A 19,647-nucleotide genomic window follows, 5' to 3' on the forward strand; every position below is an offset into this window, starting at 1 on the left:
AGAGGACCTCTGTTGTTGCTCAGATGTGGCCTCTGTCTCTCTAAGCCCAACCCTGCAAGTAAAATCATTACTATCCCCCCTACATGGGACATGACATCTAAGGGTGAAAGTCTTCCTGGCAATGTGGGGTATGACTCCCACAGATGAGCCTGGCCCTGGCAGTGTGGGATCAACAATGCATTCCAGACCAAATGGGGGGAAAGAATTGTAATAAAATAAGGTATCAGTGCCTGAGAGAGTTCAAATAGAGTTGAGAGGCTATTCTGGAGACTACGCTTATGCAAACCAGCTAAATATTGCTATTTAACCATGGTTTGCCAACCCCCAACCAAAACCATTCCTGCCAACCTGAAAGAATACCTAGGGCTCTATCTGAGATTCTACAAAGGTTCCGTGCACTATGATTACATTCCAGAAAGCTACGAACTCCAGATGGGTTCCTAGGTCAGATAAGTCCTGAAACCCAGAGGGGCCATCCTCTCCAAGACATCAAGTAGTTCCATCTCCTATCCAGCATTACTGACAGCCCTTTCAAACAAGAAAAAGTTAGAATTGACAGAGCCCAAACCCCCTAAATACTGGGTGAAACATCAAAAGAGAAGGCGGAATTATAACAGAAAAGATAGGATTTAACAAAGGAATATGACAACTGAGCCATTATATTGATATTTCTTTCAGTCTTTAGTGTCTTGGAGCAGCTAGAAGGAAAAACCTAAAATTGTGGAACTGTAACCCATACCAAACTCTGTAATCAGTTCTATAATGCATTATTGTTGTGTGCTTTAGAATCTATTGGTTTCTTGTATATGTTATTTTTCACAATAAATTTTTTAAAGATATTTTTATTGACAAAACAACATACAAACACCGACATTCTTAACATTCAAATATTCCATTCATGGTGTGCAATCAATGGCTCACACAGTAGATCATCATGATGATGATTTTTAGAACATTTACATCACTCCAGAAAAAGAAATAAAAAGAAAAAAGAAAAAACTCATACACACCATACCCCTTACCCCTCCCTTTCATTGACAGTTAGTATTTCCATCTACCCAATATATTTTAACCTTTGCTCCCCTTATTATTTGTTTATTTTTTATTCATATTTTTTACTCATCTGTCCACACCCTGGATAAAGGGAACATCAGACACAAGGTTTTCACAACCACACAGTTACATTGTAAACATTATATCTTTATATAATCATCTTTAAGAAACAAATCTAATGGAGAACAGCTGTATGGTTTCAGGTACTTCCCTTTAGCCACTCAGATACACCATAAACTGAAAAGGGATATCTATATAATGCATAAGAATAATCTCCAGGATAACCTTTTGATTCTGTTTGAAATTTCAGCCACTGACGCTTTATTTTGTCTCACTTCTCTTGTCCCCCTTTCGATCAAGAAGGTTTTCTCAACCCTTTGATGCTGAGTCCCAGCTTATTCTAGGATTTCTGTCCCACATTGCCAGGGCAGTTTACACCCCTGGGAGTCATGTATAACGTAGAGAGGGGGAGGGCTGTGAGTTTGCTTGCCATGTTGACTGAGAAATAGGCCACATCTGAGCAACAAAAGGGGTTCTTTGGGGGTGATTCTTTGACATAATTTTAAGTAGGCTTGATCTATCCTTTGTCAGGATAAGTTTCATAGGAAGAAATCCTAAGATCAAGGGCTTGGACTATTGATTTGGTTGTCCCCACTGCCTGCAAGAATATCAGGAATTCTCCAAACGGGGAAGTTGAATTTTCCCTCTTTCTCCCCATTCCCCCAAGGGGACTTTGCAAATGCTTCTTTATCCACTGTTCAAATCACTCTGGGATTTATTGGGGCATCACACCAACCTGGACAAACCAACAAAATCTCATGCCCTCTTCAAGGTTCCATGTACTTATGGTGTTCAATTAAACTGTCCATATAGGTTAAATTAGGAAATGCACTAGTCAGAATATAAATTTTGTACAAAATAAACATTTTTTGCTTTAGTATCAGACAGAAGTTGAAGTTTTAAAATATGAATGACCATCTGTTTTCAACACCCTACAATATTGACATTCCTTTGTTCTTTCTCATGCAAAAGCGTTTTTTAATTTTACATTTAGTCACTATCATTGTACACTCTTGACATTCCTAGATTATACCATCTCAGTCTTTATCATCTATCTTTCCTTCTGGTTTCATATGTGCCCCCAGCCCTCCTCCCTCTATCATTCTCACATTCAGCTTCATTCAGTGTACTTGCATTATTGTGCTACACACAGCTAGTTTTGTGCTATCCAGTTCTGATTTTTTTACAATCAATCCTTTGGTACAATCTGTATCACTTCGGCTCCAATTAGGGTAGATACCCAATATCTACCCTATCTCTATCTCCTGATAACCTCTGTTCTTAACTGAAATTCTCCAAGTTCACTCACTAATGTTAGTTCATATCAGTGAGACCATATGGTATTTGTCTTTTTGTTTCTGGCTAGTCTCACTCAGCATAACGTCCTCAAGGTCCATCCATGTTGTTACATGCTTCATGATTTTATTCTGTCTTATAGCTGCATAATATTCCATTGTAGGTATATACTACAGCTTGTTCAGCCACTCTTCTGCTAATGGACATTTGGGCTGCTTCCGTCTCTTGGCGATTATAAATAATGCTGCTATAAACATTGGTGTGCAAATGTCTATTTGTGTCCTTGCTCTCATGTCCTCTGAATAGATACTTAGCAATGGTAGTGCTGGATCATATGGTGATTCTGTACTTAGCTTCCTGAGGAACCACCAAACTGCCTTCCAGAGATGGTGTAGAATTTTACATTCCCACCAACACTGGATAAGTGTGCCTCTTTCTCTGCATACTCTCCAGCACTTGTCATTTTCTGTTTTTTTTTTTTTTTATAATGGCCATTCTGGTGGGTGTGAAATGATATCTGATTTCCCTAGAAGCCAGGAAAGTTGAACATCTTTTCATGTGCCTTTTAGTCATTTGTATTTCGTCTTCTGAGAAGTGTCTGTTCATACCTTTTGCCCATTTTGTAATTGGGTTGTTTGTTTTTTGGTTGTTGAGTTGAACAATCTCTTTATGTATTCTGGGTACTAGACCCTTATCGAAAAGTTATTTCCAAATATTGTCTCCCATTGTGTACGCTGCCTTTTTACTTTCTTGACAAAGTTCTTTGATGCACAAAACTGTTTAATTTTGAGGAGTCCCCATTTATTGATTTCTTTCTTCAATGCTCATGCTTTGGGTGTAAGATCTAGGAAACTGCGTCCTATTACAAGTTTTACAAGATATTTCCCTATATTTTCTTCTGAAAATTTTATGGTGTTAGCTCTATTGTTTAGATCTTTGATCCATTTTGAGTTAATTTTTGTATAAGGTGTGAGATATGGATCCTTTTTCATCCCTTTGCATATGGATATCCAGTTCTCCAAACACCATTTATTGAAAAGACTGTTCTGTCCTAGGTGATTTGACTTGACTGCCTTATCAAAGATCAATTGCTCATAGGTGAGAGGGTCTATATCTGAACACTCTATTCAATTCCCTTGGTCAGTATATCTATCTTTATGCCAGTACCATGCTGTTTTGACCACTGTAGCTTCATAATACACCTTAAAGTCAGGCAGTGTGAGACCTCCAACTTCATTTTTCTTTCTCGAGATATTTTTAGTTATTCGATGAACACTGCCCTTCCAAATAAATTTGGTTATTGATTTTTCTATTTATGCAAAGTAAGTGTTTTGGATTTTAATTGGTATTGCATTGAATGTATAAATCAATTCAGGTAAAATTGACATCTTAACTATATTTAATCTTCCAATTCATGAACATGACATCCTCTTTCATTTATTGAGGTCTTTGTGAATTCTCTTAGCAATTTCTTGTAGCTTTCTTTGTATAGATCTTTTGTATCCTTAGTTAAATTTATTCCTAAATATTTTATTCTTTTGGTTGCAATTGTAAATGGAATTTTTTTCTTGATTTCTCCCTCAGATTGCTCATTGTAGTATAGAACACTACAGATATTTGAGTATTGATCTTGTGACCTGCCACTTTGCTGTACTCATTTATTAGCTCCAGTAGTTTTGCTGTGTATTCTCAGGGTTTTTAACATATAGTATCATATCACCTGCAAACAGTGAGCGTTTTACTTCATTCTTTCCAATTTTGATGCTTTGTATTTCTTTTCTTGTCTAATTGTTCTAGCTAGAACTTCCAACATAATGTTGAAAAACAATGGTGACAGTGGACATCTTTGTGTTGTTCTTGATCTTAGGTGGAAAACTTTCAATCTTTTCCCATTGAGGATGATGTTAGCTGTGGATTTTTCATATATTCCTCTTATCATGTTGAGGAAGTTCCCTTCTATTCCTATTCTTTGAAGTGTTTTCATCGAGAAAGGATGTTGAATCTTTGTCTGGCTTTGGTAGGAGGGTGATGTTACCTTCATAGAATGAGTTAGGTAGCCTCCCATCTTCAATTTTTTGAAGAGTTTCAGCAGGATTTGTACTAATTCTTTCTCGAATGCTTGGTAGAACTCACATGTGAACCCCTCTGGTCCTGGACTTTTCTTTTTTTGGAGCTTCTTAACGAATGATTAATTCCCTCCAGGGAATTAATTCCTTTCACCTGACCAGTCTTTTTTGTCTCTCAGACAAGCTTAATTTCACCCTTGCCTGGGGCATTTGGAGCCTGAGAAGCCTTGTAGTTTTACAGTTCTAGGTGGATTTGGAGCTTGTCCAACTTGCCCATGGTGTATGCTGTGGGTCTGGTCACTGATGTGACCCCAGTAGTTGTTCTGTACTGTACCTGGCTATTTACTAGCTGCTCTGGAGGATGAACTAAATTCCACACTTCACTAAGCCACCATCTTAGAACCATCATCTACAATATAAAAAAATTTTAACAAACAAAAAAATTGGGAATGAGAGAAATTAGAAACACATAGCACTTATTAGAAGATAGTAGGTAGGAAAGTGTGGTGACAAAGGTCTTTAGTTTTGCTTCAGGAGCCACATGACCCCAAGGGCCAAATTGGCCAGGAGCCCATTTAACTTACCAGGGAAGGTACTGAACAGAGCATTTAAAAAAATAGAACAAGTAACAAATGCACTACATCAATTCAAGGTGTTAATAATAGGGGTTTAAACTGGGGCAGGCAAGATGATGGCATAGTGAGATGTAGAATTTAGTTTGTCCTCCAGGGAAGCTAGTAAATAGCCAGAAACTGTATGGAGGGACTTCAGTGACTGGACATACAGTGTACATCAGGCTGGAATGGGTGGGATGGCTGAGATGCCACACAGAACTGTAAGTTTCACAAGCCACAAAGGCTGTGCCTCTCCACCATGGTCATGGAAGTCTGGTTCCCTGACGGAAAAAGGAATAGAGTCTACTAGGAGCAAGGAAGGTAGCTCAACCAAGCTCTAATTGCAGAATTAGTTAATAAATTTGGAAGGCTGAAAACGGGCCCTGAGCGTAGATAAACTTGGAGTAAGCACTGAAGGAACCAGGAGTTTATTTCCCAGCAGGAAAGGGTGGGGCTGATGGAAAATAACAATAATAACAACAATGGAGACTTTTTTTAGTTGTCTTTTAGTTAAGAGACAAAGTAACTAGTCAGGTGAGTGGAGATAATATCCTAAAGGGCACCTTTTTAAGTAGTTTCTACTGGCAGCAAGAAAAGTTAGCTCAGCCAAGCTCCAATTGTGGTTTTAATCCTGGCAGAGAGGAGGCAGGACTAACAGGAAAAAAAAGATAATGTGCAATAGAATAAATTAATATAATATGATTAACATAAAGATGGAGGATTTTGAAGTCAGCTGCTCTCAGAGCACTGGAACCTTGGGGGCCAGGGACTGACTCTGAAAGGGATTTCTTATTTTTATTTTATATATTATTTTATTTTACTATTCCAGAAATTTATTGCTTTTTTTGTATATACATTATTTTTCACTAAAAAGAAATTGGGTAGACGGAAATACTAATAGTCAATGACAGGGAGAGTTAAAGGATGTGGTATGTATGAGTTTTTTCCTTTTTCTTTTTTCTTTCTTTTTCTGGAATGATGCAAATGTTCTAAAAAATGATCATAGTGATGAACACACAACTATGTGAGGATATTGTGAGCTATTGATTGTACACCATGTATGGAATGTTTGCATGTTAAGAATGTTTTTATGTTTGTATGTTAAGATTTGTCAATAAAAAATATTTTTTTAAAAGTTCCATATAGGCAAGGCAAGAACCAGAAAAAAAAAAGCTGAAAATTCTTGATCTGTTAAACAAAAGCTATGCTAGAGGTCAAATAAATTGAACTGAATGCCAAAGAACAGATAGAGAACAAAGCCAACCAACAAGAAAAACATAGGTAAAAGAATGAAAACAACCATCTGAATAACTAATTAAGGAAAGCAAGTGCACAGGCACCAGTGAAATGTGATGAGTCATACTAAGAAAATCAAAGATATGGCCAGTCAAAGGAAAAAAAACCAACATTTCAAATAAGATACAGGAGTTGAAACAACTAATTAAGGATGTTCGAATGGATGTGCAAAAATCAAATCAATGAGTTGAGGGAAGATATGGCTAAAAAGATGAAGGATACAAAGAAAACATTGGGTGAACATAAAGAAGAAATTGAAAGTCTAAAAAAGTAAATTGCAGAACTTATGAGCATGTAAGTCACAACAGAAGAGATGAAAAACAATGAAGAACTAAAAGAACAGATCTGAAGAGGCAGAAGAAAGGATTAGTGAATTAGAGGATATGATATCTGAAAGTCTACACACAAAGGAACAGATAGGGAAAATAATGGAAAAATATGAGCAGGGTTTCAGGGAATTGAATGACTATGTGAAGGACACAAATATACATGTTATGGGAGTCCTAAAAGAAGAAGGGAAGAAGAAAAGGGCTGAAGGATTAATAGAGTAAATAATCACTGAAAATTTCTCATCTCTTATGAAAGATATAAAATTAAACATTCAAGAAGTGCAGCATACCCCAAACAGAATAGACCCAAAGAGATTTAGTCCAAAATACAGACTAATCAGATTGTCAAATGTCAAAGACAAAGAAAAATTCTGAAAGCAGCAAGAGAAAAAGAATCTATCACATACAAGAAAAGCTGAATAAGACTATGGATTGCTCAGCAGAAACCATGGAGGTAAGAAGGCAGTGGTATAATACATTTAAGATTCTAAAAGAGAAAATCTGCCAACCAAGAATTCTATACACAGCAAAATTGTATTAAAAAATAAGGGTGAACCCTCCCCTTCTCTGAGTGGGACATAACTTCCAGGGGTGTGGACCTTCCTGGCAACATGGGACAGAAATCCTGGAATGAGCTGAGACTCAGCATCAAGGGACTGAGAAAAACCCTAGAATGAGCTGAGAATTAGCATCAAGGGATTGAGAGAACCTTCTCGACCAAAGGGGGAAGAGTGAAATGAGACTAAGGGTCAATGGCTGAGAGATTCCAAACAGAGTCGAGAGGTTATCCTGGAGGTTATTCTTATGCATTAAATATATATTACCTTGTTGTTCAAGATGTAGTGGAGAGACTGGAGGGAACTGCCTGAAAATGTAGAGCTGTGTTCCAGTAGCCATGTTTCTTGATGATAATTGAACAATGATATAGCTTTCACAATGAGACTCTGTGAATGTGAAAACCTTATGTCTGATGCTCCTTTTAGCTACTATATCAACAGAAGAGTAGAACATATGGAATAAAAATAAATAATAGGGGGAACAAATGTTAAAATAAATTTAGTTTGAAATGCTAGTAGTAAATGAAAGCAAAGGGTAAGGGGTATGGTATGTATAATCTTTTTTTTTCTATTATCGTTTTATTTGTTTTTCTGTTGTCTTTTTATTTCTTTTTCTAAATTGATGCAAATGTTCTAAGAAATGATGAATATGCAACTATGTGATGATATTAAGAATTACTGATTGTATATGTAGAATGGAATGATATCTTAATGTTTTGTTTGTTGTTAATTTTTTTTAATTAATAAAAAAAGTTAAAAAAATATAAGGGTGAATCTTACTCTATCTGGACAGCTCATTCAATCAAAACACAGGAAGCCAAGAATAAGAATGAGGGTCTTTAATCCTGTATAGCCTAATGTAATGCCTGAATATATCCTAGAATATATTAAGCAGATAATCAAAATTATTGGTAAAGTCCCTTGAGGAATGGAAGACTATTAAAGTTTACCACTAGGGAACCCCCTAATACTGTGTCAAACATTAGGAAAACCCAAATCAATAGGCCAAGACCTTAATCTTGAGGCTGGTCTTATTAAGCTTATGTATGTAGCAGAAAAACTTAGCCTACCTATTGGTATACCTAAGAGTTACTTCTGGAGGACCACTTTTGTTGCACAGATGTGGCCTCACTCTCTCTAAGCCCAGCTCTGCAAGTGCAATCATTGCCCTTCCCCCTTTATGAGACATGACATCCAGGGGTGAATATCTCCCTGGCAGCATGGGAGATGACCCCAAGGGTGACTATGGCCCTGGAACTGTGGGATCAACAATGCCATCATGACCAAAAGGGGGAAAAGAAGTGTAACAATTAAGATATCAGTGTATGAGAGAACTCAAACAGAGTCGAGAGGCTACTCTGGAGATCACTCTCACGCAAGCTCCAGTTAGACATTGCTACCTATTATAACTTGCCAGACCCCAACCAAAACCATTCCAGCCAGCCCTAAAGAACACCTAGGGCAATATATAAGATTCTATAAATGTGTCATGCACTAGGGTAACTTTCTAGAAACCTGCAACCTCCAGATGTGTCCCTGGACCAGAGAAGCCCTGAAACCTAAAGAATCCAACCTCTCCAGAACATCGGATAGTTCTATCTCTCTGCTCTATATTACTGACAGCCCCTTCCAACATGAAAAAGTTAGTATAGGTATAGCCCAAATACCCCTAAAGAATGGGAGAAAGATCAAAGGTGATGGTAGAATTATACAGAGAAGGTAGGTTTTAACAAATGTGTTAGATTGCTGAATTATATATTGATACTTCTTTCAGTCTTCAATATCTTAGAGCAGTTAGAAATAAAAACCTAAAGTTGTGGAAATGTAAGCCATACGAAACTCTGAAATTTGTTCTACAACTAATTGTGGCAATGTGCTTTGAAATTTATTGCTTTTTTTGTATATACATTATTTTTCACTAAAAAGAAAAAAAAATGTTGATTGTAATGAATAAAATAATATTTATTCCTTCTAGCCTCCAATGTTCTGGAGCAGCTAGAAGGAAAATTCTGAGATGATGGTATAGTAGCCATGACAAACTCTGGGAGCTGTTCTGAAACTATTTGTTAAAGAGTGCTCTAAAAACTACTGCTTTTTTCTTTCTTTGCTTTGTATATATGTTATACTATACAATAAAAAAAATTTTTTAAAGAAGGAGAGAGGCAACCTGCCCCCTTAGCACTTCTCCTTGAAAACATAATAGGACCAATAAAAGACCTGACCTTTTTATTTTACAATGTAGGGACTTGGGCCTTCTACCTCTTCTGGGATCCACATACAATTACCTCTGGAATGAACTCAAGGGTTGATCACGAGGTACGGGAGCTAATCACCAGGTCTCACCAATTTATCTCTCAAGGAGATAAGAGAAGTTTTTTTCTTTCTTCCAGCTTATAAATTTACATTGAATTCTGTCCAGACTTTGTAGACACTTACATGCACCTTTATATAAATGTAAATTTGAAATGCTTACTCACTGTAAGATAAACTGCTTTCTCTTCAAAAAAATAAAAAAGAGGGGGAGTTTAAAATATTTTCAGATGACTAGTCATGGAGAGAGTTTGTGTGTAAGAGACCAGCTCTACAAGAAATACTGAAGGGGGCACTACAGGCAGATTGGAAAAGTCAGGAGAGAGAAGTCTGGAGAAAAGTGTAGAAATGAACACTATCAGTAAAGGTAAAAAGAGAAGAAAAATAAAATATGACATATAAAATTCAAAAGACAAAATGATAGAAGAAAATTCTGCCTTTACAGTAATAACATTAAATGTTAGTGGATTAAACTCCCTAATCCAAAGACATAGACTGGCAGAATGGATTTAAAAGCAGGACCCATCTATATGCTGTCTGCAAGAGACTCACTTTAGACCCAAGGATAAAAAGAGATTGAAAGTGAAAGGTTGGAAAAAGATATTTCACACAAACAACAACCAGAAAAGAGTGGGGGTAGCTATACTAAAATCCAACAAATTAGACTTCAAATGTAAAACAATTAAAAAAGACAAAGAAAGATACTATGTATTAATAAAAGGAATAATGCCTCAAGAAGACATAAGAATCATAAATATGCATCAAACCAAACTGCCCCAAAATGCATGAGGCAAACACTGACAACACTAAAAGGAGAAGTAGGTCACCCTTACAATAGTAGGAGACTTCAAAATGCATCATGACCAAGTGGGATTTATTCCAGGTATGCAAGGATGGTTCAACATAAGAAAATCAATTAATATAATACACCATATCCATAAATCAAAGCAGAAAAACCACATAATCACCTCGATTGATGCAGAAAAGGCATTTGATAAAATTCAACAGCCTTTCTTGATGAAAACACTTCAAAGGACAGGAATAGAAGGGCACTTCCTCAACATGATAAAGGGAATATATGAAAAACCCACAGCTAACATCATCCTCAATGGGGAAAGACTGAAAACTTTCCCTTTAAGATCATGAACAAAGACAAGGATACCCACCATCACCATTGTTATTTAACATTGTGCTGGAAATTCTAGCCAAAGCAATTAGACAAGAAAAAGAACTAAAAGCCAAAAATGAAGTAAAACTCTCACTGTTTGCAGATAATATAATATCATATGTTGAAAATCCAAAAAAATTGACAGCAAAGCTACTAGAGCTAATAAATGAGTACAGCAAAGTGGCAGGGTACAAGATCAACACCAAAAACTCAGTAGTATTTCAATATACCAGTAAGGAGCAATCTGAGGAAGAAATCAAGAAAAAAAATTCCATTTACAATAGCAACCAAAAGAATAAAATATTTAGGAACAAATTTAACTAAGGACACAAAAGACCTATATGCAGAAAGCTACATGAAATTACTATAAGAAATCATGGGAGCCCTAAGTAAATGGAACAGCATACTGTGTTCATGGATTGGAAGACTAAAGATAGTTAAGATGTCAATTCTAACCAATTATATATTATACCCATCCATATATCGAGTTTATAGGTTCAATGCAATACCAATTAAAATCCCAACAACTTACTTTGCAGAAATAGAAAAATCAATAACCAAATTTATTTGGAAGGGCAGGGTGCCTTGAAGAGCTAAAAATATCTTGAGAAGGAAAAATGAAGTGAGACATCTCACACTGACTGACTTTAAAGCACATTAAAAAGCTACAGAAGTCATAACAGCATGGTACTGGCATAAAGATAGAAATACTGACAAATGGAATAAAATTGAGTGTTCAGAAATAGACTTTCTCATCTACAGACAATTGATCTTTGATAAAGCAGTCAAGCTCACCCAACAAGGACAGAGCAGCCTCTTCAATAAATGGTGTTTAGAGAATTGGATATCCATATGCAAAAGAGTTAAAGTGGACCCATATCCCACACCCTATACAAAAATTGATTCAAAGTGGATCAAAGACATAAACATTAGAGGTAAGACCATAAACCTTTTGGAAGAAAATGTAGGGAAACATCTTATAAATCTTGTGATCAGAGGTAGTTTCCTAGATGTTACATCCAAAGCATGAACAATGAAAAAGAAACAGATAAATCGAATTTCCTCAAAATTAAACATGTTTATGCATCAAAGATTTGTCAAGAAAGTAAAAAGGTAACCTAAGTGTCCTAGTTTGCTAGCTGCTAGAATGCAATATACCAGAAATGGAATGGCTTTTAAAAAGGGGAATTTAATGACTTGCTAGTTTACAGTTCTAAGGCCGAGAAAATGTTCCAATTAAAACAAATCTATAGAAATGTCCAATCAAAGGCATCCAGGGAAAAATACCTCGGTTCAAGAAGACCAATGAAGTTCGGGGTTTCTCTCTCATCTGGAAAGGCATATGGTGAACATGGTCAGGGTTTCTCTCTCATCTGGAAGGGCATATGGCGAACATGGCATCATCTACTAGCTTCCTCTCCTGGCTTCCTGTTCCATGATGCTCCCCGGGAGGCATTTTCCTTCTTCATCTCCAAAGGTCACTGGCTAGTGGACCCTGTTTCTTGTGGCTATGTTATTCTGCACTGCTCACTCTGAATCTCTCATTCTCCAAAATGTTCCCTCTATTATAGGACTCCAGAAACTAATCAAGACCCACTCCAGTGGGTGGTGACCCATTTCCCCTAATCCAGATTAACAACCACTCTTGATTGGGTTACATCTCCAGGGAGATGATCTAATTACAGATTCAAACAAACAGTATTGTATAGGGATTATTCTGCCTTTACGAAATGGGATTTAGATTAAAACATGGCTTTTCTAGAGGACATACATCCTTTCAAACCAGGAAACTAGGCTTTGGGAGAAAATGTTTGGAAACTATATATCAGATAAGTGTTTAATATCTAGAATATATAAAGAGATTCTACAACTCAACAACAAAAAAACAACAACCCAATTTAAAAATTGGCAAAAGATATGAATAGACTTCTGGTATATTGCATTCCAGCAGCTAGTTAGCTAGAACAAACTATGATGGCTTTCTGAACTCCAGATCTTATAACCTTTAAATTATTCTTGGGGATCTTGGCATCAATGGGTAAGGCTTTACCTAGTTAGGTTTTACTTACATGTTATTGTGGGCTGGTATAATGCTTTGAGTGAAACCACTTACTCTCCTGATCATATATTTTGAGCACTGATTTGCCCCAGAGCTAAAAACAAAGGTGGAAGACAGAGAAGCCAGCATGTCTTTGGAGTCCCATCCATAAGAACACAATGAAAAGTTTGATAATGGCAAAAGATTGAATAGATCGCCTCCTTGAGAGATGTAATGCCAGAAACAAATAGCAAGAGCAGTCAACTGACTTGAGGCCATATTCCAAAAAACGCTGAACTAGTTTGTCTGTTCTTGATGAGGCCTCTTATAAATGAATTCTATAGGGACCAGAGTGCTAAGGTAACACCAAATGCATGTCACCTCACCATCCTTTATATCTTAACAATAAGAACAACTATTTGTGGCTTTTGAGTAATTGCAAATATTCCCACTCATTCTTCTCCCCTTTCTCCCCATTTATGTTTTTCTTTCAAGTCTTCTCGCATTTTACGTGCAGCAAAATGAAAAGTCTAATGTGCCACATAAGGGAAAAAGGACTGTACAAAAAAGCAGGAAGACCCATGAATCGTTTTCTGTATCCACAACCATCCGTCTAAAATATTAGGAAAAATTGTGGTGAAGACGCTTTTACTGACAGTGATGGGCTTGAAGTGAACAAATCAGTTTCCACCTTAGGTACCTACTTTCAAATTTGCCTTCCTTAACATACCAGGGGGAGAAAGAACATATTGTTGAAGCCAGCTTCTCTATGAAATCTGCTACCTTCGTTCAGAAAGACAAATTAAATCCTCATTAAGTAAAGCCACAGAGCTTTATATTGCATATGCATGATTTCATTCCTATCAAATGGATAAGTAGAAACAATCCTTGTAACCCCCAATTATAAGTGCAACTGTGCAAAAAGATAGGAATAAGATGTCAGATTTTGGGGTGGGGGGAAGTATATCATTTTGTAAACAATAGGGGTGTGACCAGAAATACTTCTAATTACTTCAGTTTATAAACTATAAACCAGTAAACAAGGAACTTTATGTAGGATCTACAACTGATTTTTGCTGATTAGTCCATCCTCTGTCATGTTACCTACAGGCAATTTACAAATGTGAGATGAGTTTATTTTCAGATGTGAAATTAGGCCATCAATTTAATCCAAACGCAACATATTTTAACACACATATTTAAAGGTTACTACATCATACAAGATATAAAGTTGATTAGGACAACTTTATAATCCTCTGAAGAAAGTACAGTATAGAAATATTATAATTTTAACATTAACCAACAAACTTTTAGCAATTGCATTTCACTCTCTTAGAACATTACAGATTTAAGTGTAATTTGAAAAAGCAAATCATAAAAATGTCTTCTGCAATCGTGATTTTGTCTTTCAGTGTTAAAGTAAAACCATGTGTCCATCTAGTTGCAAACATTGTACTATTATCAACACATATTCAAACCATACTGCAGATTAAAAATAAAAAAATTGAACCCAGTCAGGACTGACAAAGATTTTATTGAGAGACACTTATAACCATTTCACCTCAACCAATAATTAACATCATTATTTTCTACTTCTATTCATTTGCCATGTTTCCGGAAAGAATACATTCATACTTATAGACACAAACAACAAGATAAAACAGGGTAAGTGGCAAATGGAAAACCATTTTAAAAGAGACTTGCCTGAAGTCACTTTATTCAACAAAAATTAATTTAATTCTAAAAAACAAAAGCTAACTATAAAGAAATACACAATAAAATAGTCTATTACACAGAATGTTCAGTTGAACTTCATTTGGCTTTTCATAGAACTACACCACTTCTGCAAACAAGGATTTTAATTGGTCTGTTCTTTGGTGAAAATGAAGTTCTGATTTCATAGTTGTGTGGTGTGAGACTGCAATTACCAGCTGTGCTCATAGAAGAGAAATCATGTGGTCCAAGGAAAATCGGCCACAGGTTGCCTTCATTCACAGCAACAGGAATGGAGAAATTGTCATCAAAACAAGCTACTAACACAAATATTCTCTTTATTTAAAATTGCCTGGTGTGACAGCCTGTCTGTTGTTTAAACCTGCTTCTTCTTAAAGCATGGCTTTTGTTCATTCTTCTGTTACATAAAGTGGTTTGCTATATAGGTACATTAGTTTACCCCAAAGGTGACGCTTCAAAGTCAACTTCCTGGGCACTTGATGGCATCAAATTACTATTTTAAAATGTAGAAAATGCAGTTCATCACTTGAAACTCCTATACTGTTATATAAAAGATACATCAAGTCTTTGGTTTTAGTTTTGGTGCAGTATTTCAAAAATTAACGCAAATATTCCTCCTAAAATATACTCCCCTTCAAGCCCTACTTGCTTATATTTATAAAATAACCTTTAGCAATATGCTAATATGTTTAAAGCCAATTGATTACCAATAATATGCTAATGATTTGGATGCTAAAATAATTTCATGTTTCCAAGAACATGCAGCCTTTTGTAAACTGTTCAGTTTGTTTCACCAAAACTAGCAATTGATTAAAAAAAATAGTGTAAAACAAATGTCCTAGAGTGATGCTCTTTATCAAAATAGTGTTCTTTCTCATAGAAGCTTCATTTCTTTTGATATTTAGATCAAGCCTTGAATAAAAACCCCTTCTTCCTCCATTACAAATGACTTCTTGCTAGTATGAAAGGACTTCTAAGTAGATACAGTAAAAGGGATGGGTCTGTTCCGTCTTTCCATCTGGGATTGAATATGGCTCCATTCTCGTAAGAGATTCCTGCAGTCTGCCCTGAGGCGGACCACCGTCACAGCCCTACAACAAGAAGTGAGTGTAGCCTTCCGCTCCAGTAACTATAACATCCATCCAAATGCGCATGGCTTCCGGCGATGGGGCTACCATATAATAGACCCTGTCATGCGTCTTGACGCTAAACGTGAGTAATGGATTAGGACTCTAAAAATCAAAAAAAGAAAAGAAGGTAAAGCAAACGTCTTGATAGAACATGACATGACAGACGTCTACGAGGGCCACCTTCCCCTTGAAAGTACCCATTTAGAGAAATCAGTGTAGCATTACGTTTGCTCTGGCTTAACCTCTATCGCCCACCCCAATGCCCGTCTCAGGATCAGGCAACTTCCTGATGTTTCCGCACAAGAAAGTCCCACACAGCCCTCACCAATCCTCTTGGTGGCCAGTTTTTAAGGCCTCCGAGGGCACACCATCAAATAGCTGCTATCCTTAGCCCTGTTAAGATCCCCTCTCATGACTGTCCTCATAAACTATACAGCAACTTATGCCCCCCAAAACCTAGCAATGAGTCACTGTGCAGGGTTCCCCAAACCCACAGATGAAGAATATTGGCTCGTCTCCATGCTTTTTTTTTCCACAAAAATATCAGCTCTTCTATGTTTACTTTTCCAGCACCAGTCTACTCATATCTATCCATTTTGCTGGAACAACCAATCCAAACTGCTTAAAATTCAACAAACATTTTTTTTCCCAACTTAATAATGCATTCAAAATGTTTACCTTATTAGCATTCTTGAGGTGGTCATAATACACTTCTTCAATGGCTTGAAAGTATATTACTCCTTTTAATTTAGCTTCATGCTTGTCTGAAATGATAGAGCAATGTTAAAACAAATATTTTTTCACCAGTTATGGACTGGAAAAGTTATAATTTCATTATAAGTGTCATCATTAAAATATTTGTCCAGTATTTAAATTATCAAAGATTAATTCAGATAGTCTAGATTAGTCCATTAGCCACTGTGGTAGTTAGGGTCAGGTATCAACTTGGCCAGGTGAAGGTGCCTGTTTCTGTTGTGGACATGAGCCAGTGGCATGTGAACCTCATCTGCTGCTGATTACATCTGCGGTCAGCTAGGAGGCAAGCCTGCTGCAATGAGTGATGTTTGATTTAATTGGCTGGATGCTTAAATGAGAGCGCACAACACAGCAAAGCCCAAGCAGCTCAGCATACCTCATCTCAGCACTCCCAGCTCAACCCAGGCCTTTGGCGATGCAGAAAGGAATCACCCCCAGGGAAAGTTGCTGGAACCCAGAAGCCTGGAGAGAAGGCCTCCAGAGATCCCCTCGTGCCTTCCCGTGTAAGAAGGAACCTTAGATGAATGTTAGCTGCCTTTCCTCTGAAGAACTATATGTTTTAACTAAATCAATTCCCTCTTATTAAAAGTCAATCCATCTCTGGTGTGTTGCATTCTGGCAGCTTTGGCAGACTGGAGCAGCCACATTTTATTTTGGGAAAAAAAAAAAGAAAAAAGAATCCTAGCCCCAAACCAAAAGGACGAAACTACTTTGCCTAACATCTTCAGCAAAATCGAATGGTCAAAAGATAACCCAGAACTACTAGCTCCCAGGTTAGTACACCAAATAGAAACACTAATGGCACAATCTAAGCTTTCCCCTGCAAACCCAAGCACCATCCTTATAATGGATATTAATATGCAGACCTGTGGTAATGAAATTTTTAAAAGTGTGCTTTTTGATTTTTAATTTAAAAATAACATTCAACTTATATTTCTTTCTCATCAAATTTGTTTCCCAGCATGCTTGTATTGATTTTTTTTCATGTTAGGAATGCAGCTCATGTCACTATTTTAATACCCTTTCAACGCAGCATTTCTCAAGTGATTTCCAAAGATTTCATCAGATTTGCCATAAAAACAAAACATTGAACAAAACAAAGACAAAAGACTAGAACACCAACCAACCAACCAAATGGCACCACTCCATGATCTAATTAGTTCCTGAAATATTTTGCAATTCAAACTCAGCAAGGATCATAATGCACATAAACATATGGAAGCATTTAAAAAGTATGCATGAGGATGCAGGCAAGGAAGGTCATCATGCCCTGTTGGTAGAAATGCAAATAAGAAAGCCCCTTTTGGAAGGCAATTTAGTAAAACTAATAAAATTAGAACTGTACAAATCTTCTTACTCTTCAATTCCACTTACAAAGATTTAGTGTATCAGATAGACTCATGCATGTGCAAATGCACAAGGATTTGTGTGCAATGATAGATGAATGCTCGATACCTTATTACCACCAATGGTTAGGAAAAATTATACTTTCATTATAATTATCATCATCAAAATATTTACCTGGTATTTAAATTATTAAAGATCAATTCAGAGCACCTGGGTTAGTGCATTAACCCCATTTTATATTGAAAAAAATTTTGAATTATCAGCTTCAAACCCAGGGGCTAAGTGTTTATCTAAGGCTCTTCAGCAACTCAGACGTCTAAAGATAACCCAGAACTACCAACTCTCAGGTCACACCACCAAGTATGAACACCACTGATACAATGCAAAGTGTTTCTCTTGCATGTGGCTGCAGGAGATCTTCCTGAGCTTTAATGGGGGATGATTCAATTCAGTTATTGACAGTGCACTTCATAGCCACTGACACAATTGAGGTGGCTCTGTATAGGCTTATAAGGAAAAAAGAACAACAACCTTGAAATACTATTATGTGAAAATAGGTGTGAGGAGAGTGAATAATTTGGTCTCAACTATATATATACATGTATATAAATATATATATATAAAAAACAGAATACATATACATACTCAAACATAAATAAAAATGAATAAAGAACATCTGAACTTTTGTGATGGGAAAGAGACTTTCATTAGACTTTTGCAGTATGTTGCATTTTTTATTAATTTTTTTCAATAACCACAAACAAAAGCTGGTCTGGAAAATAAAGGCCCTAGCAAAGTCAGCAGAAAACACATCTGTTTAATTCCATTTAACCCAGCATTTTGCTAATTTATTTGACCACAGACCTTATTTTTTGTGGGCTTATTTTTGGTCTTCCTTGGGAAACATGGTCTTAATCAATACCATGTTCAATGAGTTTCAACCAGTTTCTTTGAGAGAGAAGTGTAGTGTAACTCTCAAATATACGCCAGTAAGGATCCTGCAACTATTCTTGGGAATACAAAGTAACACCTTATATTCCTAAAAAAGTATATAGATGTAAAATAAAAATCTGGAGATAATAGAATAATCTTGCCAATATTTCAAGCATGCAGAAAGTGAGAATAAAACTTGTTTGAATAGCCCTTAATTTTTGAGAAAAAAAATTGAAAAATAAAAGTCTCTCAGCCACTGTAAGCTAAGAGAACAAAATGGCTATTGTAAATTGATGAGATCATGCTATTTATTCTATCGCAACAGCATTATCCCATCCACTCACAGATATATTTCCTGAGCCTCAATTTTCTTTAGTGACTCTTCTAAAGTTACCCGGCCAATAGGTAGTGAGTGAAGAACAGAGGGCAGGGCCATAGATAACAGTCCTGGGACTTGGGCTTCCAGCACTCACACTTGCGGCTCCCTCCCCTCTGCATGGCCTCTCACCTCACTTATGGGCACAAATCCAGCCTGAACTGCACTCAGGGATGACTGCCTGTGGATTGATCTATCGCTATGCTTGTTGGTGTTTGGGGAAAGGGTCAGGGGAAAAGGAGGCAGAAGCTGACAAAGCAGATGATGGCTGTAAATGGAGCCAAATGGCAGCATTTGTCAAAATAGGTTTCCCTGTTCTGTTATATAATATGCAAATATTAGAAAGCTCACAGGGGAAGAATAGCAGAAAAGTTTCATCTGTAGTTATTTTTTTTTAATTCTGGGGGAAAGGTATCTGTGGACACTAGCACCGAGTAGTTTCCTTTAAGCACTTTGTAGACACTATACTGGCATTTCTTGTTAAAAAGGCATTTCCCCTCTTATTTGAACTGAAAATTTTATAAAATCCTACCAAGGCAAAGAAAGGAACCAGTGGAGGACTGGCCAGTTGGCACAGGCCACTC

At 36.7% G+C, this 19,647-nt stretch overlaps 1 protein-coding gene across 11 annotated transcripts in view; it reads right to left on the reverse strand.

Annotated features, from left to right (window-relative positions):
* Window positions 1–14,305: 14,305 nt before the first annotated feature.
* The window catches only part of PHLDB2 (pleckstrin homology like domain family B member 2), a 111,362-nt gene continuing 106,020 nt past the window's right edge, over window positions 14,306–19,647 (reverse strand). For all 11 annotated transcript variants that reach the window (XM_077118428.1, XM_077118432.1, XM_077118430.1 and 8 more), the window contains 2 exons: window positions 16,330–16,415; window positions 14,306–15,753 (listed from right to left, as the gene is read on the reverse strand). In XM_077118428.1, coding sequence (XP_076974543.1) covers window positions 15,613–15,753; window positions 16,330–16,415 — 227 coding nt within the window. In that variant the 3' untranslated portion in view covers window positions 14,306–15,612. The remainder of the gene's footprint in view (window positions 15,754–16,329; window positions 16,416–19,647) is intronic.

The sequence above is a fragment of the Tamandua tetradactyla genome, chromosome 10, assembly GCF_023851605.1.
Source record: "Tamandua tetradactyla isolate mTamTet1 chromosome 10, mTamTet1.pri, whole genome shotgun sequence".
In the NCBI taxonomy this organism is placed as follows: Eukaryota; Metazoa; Chordata; class Mammalia; order Pilosa; family Myrmecophagidae; genus Tamandua; species Tamandua tetradactyla.